At 39.8% G+C, this 12,310-nt stretch overlaps 1 protein-coding gene across 1 annotated transcript in view; it reads right to left on the reverse strand.

The window, feature by feature from the left end:
* LOC129401927 (olfactory receptor 1J4-like) overlaps positions 1-11,340 on the reverse strand; it is a 68,210-nt gene extending 56,870 nt beyond the window's left edge. The window contains exon 1 of the mRNA XM_055125224.1: positions 10,835-11,340. Coding sequence (XP_054981199.1) covers positions 10,835-11,340 — 506 coding nt within the window. The remainder of the gene's footprint in view (positions 1-10,834) is intronic.
* Between the last annotated feature and the right edge of the window lie 970 nt (positions 11,341-12,310).

A 12,310-nucleotide genomic window follows, 5' to 3' on the forward strand; every position in this document is an offset into this window, starting at 1 on the left:
GGTGGAGAAAAATTTCTGCTTTTATAATTTAGATTTCTAATATATTCAATTCTGTCATCCCTAATAGTAACTTTTCAGTGACTCCTAATTTCATTTCCTTATAAGTATGGGCTCATCTTGGGGCAGAGCAGCTCAGAATTGTCGAACCCATTCATTTAAAAGTTAGGCTCACCTCTAACCAAAAATTACAGGAGTGGCTCTGGGGTCACTTCCAGCACATGTTGTGGTAGACAATCTGAAAATTATGAGTTCATATAAATTTACTTGCATTCAATGAATATATATCACATTACAATTTATTTATTTTGTGATTTTGAGTTTTGTTTCACACACAGTGGTGCTCAGGGATTACTCCAACTCTTCATTCAGGAATTATTCCTGACTATGCTTGGGGGACCATAGGAGATGCCGGAGATTAAACTCAGGTTGGCCATGTGCAAGGTAAACGCCCTACCTGCTGTACTATTGCTCCGTACCCTATAAATTATGCAGGTTTTGAAAATACACTCTCTATTCAATATTTCCTTTGCTTGTAATAATTATTTCTTTGACAACTTTAGAATGTTTTATATCTTCATCCATGAGGTTTGATTTAGAAAGATACATCTTGAAAAATTCAACATCTATGTTTGAAATTTATGCACTTAATTAATGTTTTTGTACCATCGTATGGAAATGGACATCAGAGGAACTGCAAGCAACTATGACTGTCTTACTGAAAGGTTATGGTGTCAAGTTTGTGTATGTTTGTATAATTACATGAATTGCTAACTGTGTTTATAGTAAATGTGACTTTTTTTACATATGAGAATGACACACACAAGAGTCATATATGCTTAGGTGTTAGTTACATATACATATAAACATGTACATAAGTAAATACAAATAAGTGCCATATATTTATGTGATTCATCTGTATATTCTAAATAAATAAAATTATTCTGAGAGGTTCTTATGTTTTCTACTGTGTTATACTCTCTCAACTCAATTTTTCTCTCATTTATTCACCCTTTAACTTATTCTTTTGTTTTTTAGGTTTCATTTTGGTCGGTACACTCAGGAGTGTCCATGGCTTCCTCCTGGCTTTGCTTAGAGAACCATATGCGGGCCCAGGCATGGAACCTGGGTCGGCTGCCTGAAAAATAAGTGCCCTAGTCACAGTATTATCTCTCTGGTCCGCTTACTGATTTTGTGGGTTTTTTTTATCATATATATTGGGCAATTGCCCAATTGGTTCATTTTCAGTGGGCACATATTTCCCATTCCTTTTCCTTAGCACAGCAGGTAGGGCTTTTGCTTTGAATGCTGCTGACCCAGGTTTGATTCCTCAGCCCCTCTCAGAGAGCTTGGCAAGCTATCGAGTGTATCTCGCCCGCACGGCAGAGCCTGGCAAGCTACCCATGGCGTATTTGATATGCCAAAACAGTAACAACAAGTCTCACAATGAAGATGTTATTGGTGCCTGTTCGAGCAAATTCAGGTACAATGGGACAACAGTGCTACAGTGCTATCATATATATACAAACCCTGTTAGGGGTTTAAAGAGAATAACCATTTTCCCCACAAATTATTTCTATGTAAGATGTTAATAACCTTGAAGATAACACAATATGTGAGATATGCCTAGCACAAAAACACAAATGTTACTGATGTCACTTCTATGTGTCATCTTTACAAACAAAATGCCATAATCTTTCCCAGGTGAGAGGGAAGCAGGAAGTGGAAATCACTGTTGAAATGATGCTAAGCATCAACACTGGATGATGAAAAAGTTCAGTAATCTTTGATAATCATTGCAAAACAATGTCAACACACTTAAAGTCAAACTCAAATTAAATTATAGTAGTTCTGTTGTTAAATGTTATACATAGTTTGCCATAAAACCATAGTAGAGAAATGAAGAAAAGATATCCCACATGAACACTTACCATGAAAGCTGGAGTGGCTTAAATTTCAGACAAAGTTGGCCTAAGAGGAAGATAAAAATACTTAGAGATACATACTATAAAAAGGAAGAGTTACTTAAAAAATACAATAAATGTGTATACACATGACTCAGACTATCAAAATCTAACATAAAGGTGATAGGTAGACAAAAATTCAGTTTGATTAAAGATTTTAGCACTCCAACATAAATAACTGATGTTCCAGCAGATAAAAACAAGGATGTAGCGAAACATCAATAGTAAAGTGTATCAACTGGATGGACCTAATTATGTTTATTAAATACTCACCCAAGAAGATCAGGGAGCATATTTTATCATATTAAGAACAAATATCCAAAGTCATAAAACACACCCATATTTAAAACATTATAAATCACACAGAGTTTGCTCTCTGACTACAGTAAAATTAAACTAGATATAAATGTTTAGACATTTGTATATTACATTGGCTGTAAAATATTAAATAATATACATCAAAGTAATACATGTGTTAAAGAAAGTCTCAATATCTTTTTACTTATTTTAAGATAATTAAAAATTAAAAGAATTTATAAACAGTTACTTACAACTGCCTCTCAAGGCAGTGAAATGGAGAATGATATAACACATGAAAACTTTGAACCAATTTCTTTGAATTCACATACTGAAAAATAAGAAAGAATTCTTTTTTTTAATTTAATTTTATTTTTATAAAGTAGTTCACAGTAGAACTTCTCCAGCTCCATGTAGAATTTCTCAATTTCTTCTTCACTGTAGTTGGATGTTGGTGCATAGACGATGAAGATAGAATCTGCCAGCAGTGAGCCACAGCTATTCAAGCATAATCACCCAATTCAGGTTGTTAGGCATTCGAATGAATCAATGTTAATAGCCAAGTTCTTGTTGACAAGGACTCCGACATGACTGACACCTCAATTGTCGCATGTTTCAAGGAACAGTTCTTCTCCAGTGTTGAAAATGGCATGATGTGATAGATGTCTTCTCGTCTTGGTCAGACCAGTGATGTTGTACTTGATCTTCTGCGTTTGCACCATCAGGTCCTCAATGGATGCTCCGATGCCAGTGTATGTGCACTGAAATTACAGACAATCATTGAGTCCCTCTTCTTTTTGACAGTCTAGTTAGTCCCTGAGATTTTATCACCCTCTCCTTGCTCATCCTTCTTAAAGCTGCCATACTGGGGACTCTTTCAGTGTCAGGGGAATGAGGCCCATTGTTGTTGCTGTTTTGGAATACACCACGGTTGCTTGCCAAGCTCTGTCATGTAGATGGGAAACCCTCGGTAGCTTGACGGGCTCTCTGAGAGGGATGGAGTCTTTTAAGGTGGCCTCCAATTGCCCTTACAGATGTCCCCATAGTTCACACCATATTTGAACCTCATCAAATATGGTGTGGTAATTATGAAAAATGTGTATTAAGTGTCTTATGATGTGTTGCGCAGCCACAGAGTGGCCGGATGGTCGAGAAAGTAGCTGGGTAGTGGAGGTAGTGGAAGTCAGCCAATGAGGTATTAATATGGCCCCAGTAGGGAAAGGGTTTCCTGGGTATGATCCCTCCCTAAGGTGCTGGAGATTAGCAGATGCAGGCAGTGGATCTCTGGTTTCCTGGACCAGTTGAGCCTGGAGACCAAGGTCACAAAGTTCTGCTTTACCTGGTTCTGTGGGGCTTTACTCATGCATGAAGTTTGGCCCAAGTGTCCAGAAAGTGACCTGGAGCCTGGCAGTGTCTGGGTAGTGGAGGTAGTGGTGGTTGGCCTATGAGGTATTTATCTGGCCCCGGTCTGGTGGGGTCATCTAGGTATGATCCTTGGGGCACCAGAGATTAGAGGAAGCACACAGTGGATCTCTGTTTCAGGGTGCCACTCTGTTTCAGGATCCCATTAAACCTGGAGACCAAGGTCACAAAGTTCTGCTTTACTTGGTTCTGTGGGGCTTAACTCATGCGTGAAGTTTAGCCCGAGTGTCTGAAAAGTTGCCTGGAGCGTGGCCACTTTCCAGTGTGGCTGGGTAAGTGGCGGTAGTGGAGGTTGGCTGATGAGGTATTTTTGTGGTCTAGAAAGAAGACCACACCTTCTACAAGATCATTATCGGTGATTTCAATGACAAGATAGTACCGAGAAGGTTGCACGAAGAACTCCAAATCGGGACCAATGGCCTAGAATGGAAGGAACAGGGTGAGAGACTGTCTGAGTTGATCATGTTGACCAAGATTATCCATGGTAACTCACAGTTCCAGAAGGCTGAATCTAAACGTTGTACATGGGAGTCTACTAGTGGACAGTTCCACAACAATATTGACCACATCATATTCAATCAATGGTTTTGCCTGACCAATGTCGCTGTTGTCCCAAAATTCCAAACAGAATTGTGCCACCGCCTCTTTCATGCAAAATTCTACTTCACAGAGTGGGAAGAAAGGACTGCAAAATTTAAGTTTAAGAAAAGAACTCCCAGAGTGACCACCAACTGGGAGCTTTTTGGCACTATTGTGACAATGTGGGAAGATGCTGTCATTGACAACATCGACGAGGAATATGATCGAGTGGTTCAGCACCACCATGACTGCACAAGGAATGCCAAGAGTGAGAAAGCCACTAACAGACGCCTGTCTTTGGAAACTCTCGAGCTCATTCATCAACCTGGTTTGGCACAAGCCTCAGGCAATCACAAGCTAACATCTGAGCTCGCAAAGCAGTGCAGAAAAGTGATAAAGGAAGATCTCAAAGAGAAAAGAGCAGCAGTGTTGGTCGATGTGGCAGAAGCTGGGAAAAGCATTCTCAACGCTCGTCTGTCCTTTGCCAACTACAAGACCAAGATGACTGCCCTCCGACTTCCTGATGGATCTATCACATCTTCCAGAAGGGCAATGGAGAGGATTATTCACGACTTCTACTTGGATCTCTTTGACAGCCACGTCCACCAGCCCACATACCAAAATCCGCAGGATGGATATGTCGTTCCAAATGTCCTCCCTTCCAAAATCCGATACACCATTTCATTGGTAAAGACATGTAGAGCACCCAGTCCAGTAATGTCAGACCAAACACCTGAAGAATCTGCTGCCAGTTCTCATCAATACACTGGCTAGGCTGTTCACATGCTACCTGTCTGAATGCAAGGTTTCATCCTAATAGAAAACCAGCAGGACCAGTCTGTTGTACAAGAAAAGAGACATTCATGACATCAGCAACTAGCACCAAATCTGCCTGTAGTTTGTTGTCTACAAGTTGTTCACTCTAGTCACCCTGAATAGAATAGGCAAAACACTAGATGAAGGACAACCATGTGAGCAAGCTGGGTTCCAAAAAGGATTTAGCATGATCGACCATATCCACACAGTGACCAAGATCATAAAAGTTTCTTGAGAGTTCAAGATGCCACTCTGTCTAACATCCATTGATTTAAAGGTGGCCTTAGATTCTGTTGAGACTGAAGCATTCATCGAAGCCCTAGCTAAACAGAGTGTTCAAAGTCAGTACATCAAGATCCTCTGTAAGCTGTATGACAGATTCACCACCAGGATCTCACCATTCTACAAGGAAGTAATTATTGACGTAAAGAGAGGGGTTTTGCAGGGTGGTGCCATTTCACTGAAACTCTTCAGTTCCACCCTCGAGAACGTCATGCGAAGACTGGGATGGGAAAGAATAGGTGAAGATAGACAGTTGGCAACTGAACCAACTCTGCTTCTCTGATGACATCGTTCTAATAACACCCAATATTAGCCAAACGGCATAAAGTCTGGCTGACTTTGACCATGAGTGTGGAAAGGTCGGACTACAGTTGAATCTCACCAAGACAATGTTCATGAAAAACAAGCTAGTCCCTGATGTTACATTTGCTCTCAATGGAACTAACATCTCCAAATGCAGCAGCTGTGTGTACCTGGGTCGAGAACTCAACATGAGTAATGTGACTTGGCAACAGAACTGTGCAGGAGGAAGAAAGCAGCATGGAACACCTTCAAGAGCGTCAAGGAAGTTGTTAAGAAAATTAAGAATATTCGGCTCCAGGCATATCTCTTCAACTCCACCATTCTTCCTGCACTAACATATGCCTCAAAGACCAGGGTCCTATGAAAAAAGGACAAGAATGCTATTTGGGTATCCAGAAGAGGAATAGAAAGACCTATATTTGGAGTATCATGTTTCACTCAAGTGAGAAAAGGAATCCAGAGTTCCGACCTCTATCAACAATCAAGAATCAGGGATTGTCAAAGTTTGCCAAAGTGTCGAAAATTAGATGGGCCTGACACATAATGCGATTTAGAGACGACAGCTGTACTAGAACTATTACCGACTGGATTCCATAGGACATCAAAAGACTGTGTGGCCGCCCACCTACGAGATGGTCAGACTTCTTCGTCAAAACCCTGAACTAATTGATGCTCTTGGTGCTCCTGGAGCAAGCAGATACCATTGGGCTACACTAGCTCAAGACAGGGATGAATGGAGATGTTATTGGCTCTTGCTCGAGCAAATGGAAGATCAACGGGATGACAAGTGATACACGTTTACAATATTTGATTACATTTGATTACATTTAATATTCGAATACCAATACCACCACCATTAAACCTTTCCAACAACATATTTTGGATGTTTCCATCCTGAACCCCAACCCCTGCCCCCAAGGCAGAACCAAAATAATTGATTTTGTATTGTTATGAATAATCCGCTAAAGAAACGATCCAAAAAAGGTTTCTTAGAGGAAGATATATGGAAATTGTTGTATTTCATCCAGAAGCCATTAATCCCTTCTATAAGAGATAACTAACATGTTGGTAAAGGTTGAGCCTTGTGTGCATATATTTATATATATATGTGCATATATATATAAGATATATATTCCCCTACAATTTCCCTTCTACTTTAAGCCTCAAAAATGTGGTGTGCTAGTCTTGGAATATTAGTGGTGTAAAGTATGAGATGTCCAGGAATAGATTCACTCATGGGTGAGGCTCCATCTGAGCGTGTGGAGAGCAGCCGTGAGCTGCTGGGGCGGGGTCCTTTGGGCTCCTTTGATGTACGGATAACTAAGAAACAGAGTAGACTTTCCAAGAAAAGTGGGTGACTTGAGGAACTTGAGGATGTTATTTGGAGGTACAAATAGTAAAATACATTCCCACAACTCCTGCAGTTACCGGGAGGTATGGTTACAATCTTATGAACTTATGAACTTTCATGTTTGCATTTTGTTTACATCCCTCCACCAGTGCCCGTTCTCCTCCACCAATGTCCCCAGTATCCCTCCCATCAACACACCCCAACCCCCACCACCCCAACCTGCTGCTGCAGCAGGGAATTCACTTTTGTTCCATCTCCTGAAAGATGTTATAGTTTGCAATAGAGGTATTGAGTGGCCATCGTATTCAATCTATAGTCTACTTTTGGCATGCAGCTTTCAACCTGAGTGGGTCCTCCCAACATTCTCTACTAGGTGTTCCCTTCTCAATCTCAGATGTATTTTCCCCCAGCATGTGAGGCCAGTTTCCAAGCTGTATGGCAGACCTCCTGGTTCTTATCTTTACTACACTTGGGTGTTAGTCTCCCATTCTGCTACTTTATATTCCACATATGAGTGCTATCTTTCTATGTCTGTCTCTTTCTTTCTGACTCATTTCACTCAACATGATACTTTCCATGTTCATCCACTTATATGCAAATGTCATGAGTTCATCTTTTCTAACAGCTGCATAGTATTCCATTGTGTAGATGTACCAAGTTTCTTTAACCAGTCATCTGTTTTTGGGAACTCCAGTTTTTTTTCCAGGTGTTGGCTATTGTAAACAGTGCTGTAGTGAACATACAAATACAGATGTCATTTTTACTATACCCTTTTGCCTCTCCGGGATATATTTCCAGGAGTTGTATTGTTGGGTCAAATGGGAGCTCAATTTTAAATTTTTTGAGAATCGTCCATATTGTTTTCCAAAAATGCTGAACGAGTCGGCATTCCCACCAGCAGTGAAGGAGAGTTTCTTTCTCCCCACATGAGCGCAAACACCAGTTGGTTTTGTTAACTCTTCCTTTTTATAGAATGTATCTCTAAGTATTTTTATCTTCCTCTTAGGCCAACTTTGTCTGAAATTTAAGCCACTCCAGCTTTCATGGTAAGTGTTCATGTGGGATATCTTTTCTTCATTTCTCTACTATGGTTTTATGGCAAACTATGTATAACATTTAACAACAGAACCACTTTAATTTAATTTGAGTTTGGCTTGAAGTGTGTTGACATTGTTTTGCAATGATTACCAAAGATTACTGAACTTTTCCATCATCCAGTGTTGATGCTTAGCATCATTTCAACAGTGATTTCCACTCCTTCTTCCCTCTCACCTGGGAAAGATTATGGCATTTTGTTTGTAAAGATGACACATAGAAATGACATCAGTAATATTTGTGTTTTTGTGCTAGGCATATCTCACATATTGTGTTATCTTCAAGGTTTATCGACAACTTACATAGAAATAATTTGTGGGGAAAATGGTTATTCTCTTTAAATGTGAGGGGTTCTTGCATATATATGATAGCACTGTAGCACTGTAGCACTGTCGTCCCATTGTACATGGATTAGCTAGAGCAGGCACCAATAACATCTTCATTGGGAGACTTGTTGTTACTGTTTTGGCATATCAAATACGCCATGGGTAGCTAGCCAGGCTCTGCCGGGCGGGCGAGACCACTTGGTAGCTTGCCAGGCTCTCCTGGAAGGGTGAAGGAATTGAACCTGGGTCAGCAGCATTCAAAGCAAACACCCTACCTGCTGTGCTAAGGAAAGGAATGGGAAATATGTGTCCACTGAAAATGAACCAATTGGGCAATTGCCCAATATATATGATAAAAAAACCCACAAAATCAGTTAGGGGAACAGAGAGATAATACTGTGACTAGGGCTTTTATTTTTCAGGCAGCCGACCCAGGTTCCATGCCTGGGACCCCATATGGTTCTCCAAGTACACCACAATTCATCCTTGAGTGCAGAGCCAGGAGTAAGCCCTGGACACCTCTGGGTGTAGCCCCCAAAAAGAAAACTAAAAAAAAGATTGAGTTAAAGTATGAATAAATGAGAGAAAAATTGAGTGGAGAGGAAATAACACAGTAGAAAACATAAGAACCTCTCATAGAATAATTTAATTTATTTAGTATATACAGATGAATCATATAAATATATGGCAATTATTTGTATTTACTTATTTACATGTTTATATGTATATATAACTAATACCTAAGCATATATAACTCTTGTGTGTGTTATTTCTCATATGTTAAAAATCACGTTTACTATAAACACAATCCCAATCCTTGTAATTATATAAGCATACACAAACATGACACCATAACCTTTCCAGTAAGACAGTTATAGTATTTTGCTGTTCCTTTGACATCCATTTTCATACTATTGTATCAAAACATTAATGTAGTGCATAAATTTCAGGTGTAGAGTGTTGAATTTTTCTAAATGTATCTTTCAAAATCATACTTCATGGATGAAGATCTAAACATTCTAAAATTTCTAAAGATATAATTCTTATAGTTAAAGGAAATATTAAATAGAGTGTATTTTCAAAAGCTGCATGATTTATAGGGACCAGAGCAATATTACAGCATGTAGGGTGTCTGCCTTGCATGTGGTGAACCTGGATTCAGCCTCTGGCATCCCATATAGTCCCCCAAGCTATGTAAGGAGTAATTCCTAGTGCAGAGCTGGTGTAACACCTAAGCACCGTGGTGTGACCGAAAACACAAAATAAATAAAAAATGAATAACTTTTATAGTAGTATATATTCATTGAACAAGTACATTTATATAAACCAGAATTTTTAAAATGTCTATCACAACCAGTGCAGAGAGTGACCCCAGAGTCACTCCTGTAATTTTTGATTTGTAATTTAAAAGTTAGGTGAACCTAACTTTTAAAAGAATAGGTCTGACAATTTTGAGCTGCTCTGCCCAAAGAAGAACCCATACTTATAAGGAAATGAAATTAGGAGTCACTGAAAACTTACTACTAGGGATGACAGAATTGAAAATATTAGAAATCTGACTTATATAAGCAGCATTTTTTTCTGCTACCTTCTTTATTTGATGCCAAGAATCTGAAGAAATTTAGGCTGGTCTCTCATGAAGCTGTGAAAACAGAGAAAATTCTTTTTCATTCCTGCCAGTTATCATCTTTACCACTATTCCATTCCTAAACTCAACAAGCTGAAATACGGCACCATGAACGCTATGCATTGGTATGAACATCCATCCCCCAGTCAGTGAAATCTGACGGAGTAATGAAATCTGTCTGAGGAATGTCAGCAGAATGTGACGTGAGAATCCCAACCACTGTGATACTTGGATGAAGAAGTTTCATCAGAACACTAAGAGCATCAGAGCTGAGATAGTAGCTTTCATCTTCATCTGACTGTATATTTAAAAACACATTCATATTAAGTTATTTGAGCTACAAGACTTCATTCTGTTCACAAATAATATTAGGGCCTGTTTTATATCTCTGTTTCTCAGGCTATAGATGAAAGGGTTCAACATGGGGGTGACTATCATATACATCACAGAAGCAGCTATTTCTTTAGCACTGGACACAGATGGTGAGGAGAAAACGTATACTTCTGCAATGGTTCCATAGAATAAAGACACAACAAGGAGATGGGAACCACAGGTGGAAAGGACTTTGAAGAATCTCTTAGCTGAAGGATCCTTCAGCACAGTGGCCCATATGCGAATATAAGAGCCCACAATAGTGATAAAAGGCAGGAACACAGCTATTCCAACCTCAATGAAGAGAACCCATTCATTGAGTGAGACATCTGAACAGCTCATCTTCAAGAGAACAGGGAGTTCACAGAAGAAGTGGGGGATGGTAATGTTATCACAAAAGGACACTCGAACCAAGAGGAGGGTGTGCAACAGAGAGCGGAGACAAGCGTAGACCCAGGATGCAGAAACTAATGAGGCACATTTCTTTTGCCTCATGATCGTGGTATAGTGTAGTGGCTGACAGATGGCCACATACCTGTCATAGGCCATCACTGCAAGAAGTAAGTTGTCGACACTACCAAACCATATGAAAAAATATACCTGTGACATGCACCCTGCATAGGGGATGGATTTGTGAATTCTCTGCATGTCCATCAACATTTTGGGCACAGTGACAGATGAGAAGGAGACATCAGTGAAAGCCAAGTGGCTGAGGAAGAAGTACATGGGGGTGTGGAGACGAGAGTCCATCCGGATGAGCAGGATGATGAGCAGGTTCCCCACCACTGTGGCCAGGTACATGACCAGGAATAAGGTGAAGAACAAACCCTGATGTTCTGGAGGTATAGGGAGTCCCATAAGCAGAAATTCAGACACAGTGGTCGTATTATTTCTTTGTATGCTGCTCATGTTTCTGCTGGGAATGAATAAAGAGAGAAAAGTCTGGAACTTTTACAGCCATAACATTATAATAATGCCATTTTATATGAAAGTGTTACATTTAACAATTCTCCTGTCTATTTCTCAAACCAGAGGTCGCATAAACCATAGTCTGTACCATTCAAACGCCAATGATATATCACTTAAATATCCCTAACAAGATTTCCTTCTTGAACAGAAGGATAATTTTCTTTTTCTCAAAAAAAAAAAATCATCAAACTGCATCTGTGTGTCCCAGCGACTACATAAAGTTCTCTGAGCTTAACATGGTCTCAGTATTGATTGAACATATACTTTGTGTCTTGCCTGGTCAATCTTAGTAATTTATGATGATAACATAAAGATGGGCTGGAGTGATAGCCAGTAGGTAGGGCGTTTGCCTTGCATGCGGCCGACCAGGGTTCAATTCCTCCGTTCCTCTCTGAGAACCCGGCAAGCTACTGAGAGTATCTCGTCCCCACAAAATTTGATATGCCAAAAATAGTAACATTTCTCACAACGGAGACATTACTGATGCCTACTCGAGCAACTCCATGAGCAACTGGATGGCAGTGACATGACAGTGACAACATAAAGATATGGAAATCCAGAGATGTAGTACATGTGGCATACTGATGTTCAATCCCCAGGACCACAGATGGCTCTCTGAACAATGCCAGGAGTAAGCTCAGGTACAGCAGGATGTGCCACAAAAAAGAAACACAAAGCAAAATACCTGAACATCAGGAGATAATTTCCACCATTTACCTTTAAAATAATGTGAAACTACATTGGGATAGAATAACTACCATGAAAATTGCTGGATGAGCACTGGTCAGAGATATCCCAATAGTATTTTCTTACCAAAAGTGACTACCAACATTAATAACAGTGGCAGATATTGATCCTTTATAGACACTATGCAAACATCATTCCAAGGGATCTATATCACTGTATCACT

The sequence above is a fragment of the Sorex araneus genome, chromosome 1, assembly GCF_027595985.1.
Source record: "Sorex araneus isolate mSorAra2 chromosome 1, mSorAra2.pri, whole genome shotgun sequence".
Lineage (NCBI taxonomy): Eukaryota > Metazoa > Chordata > Mammalia > Eulipotyphla > Soricidae > Sorex > Sorex araneus.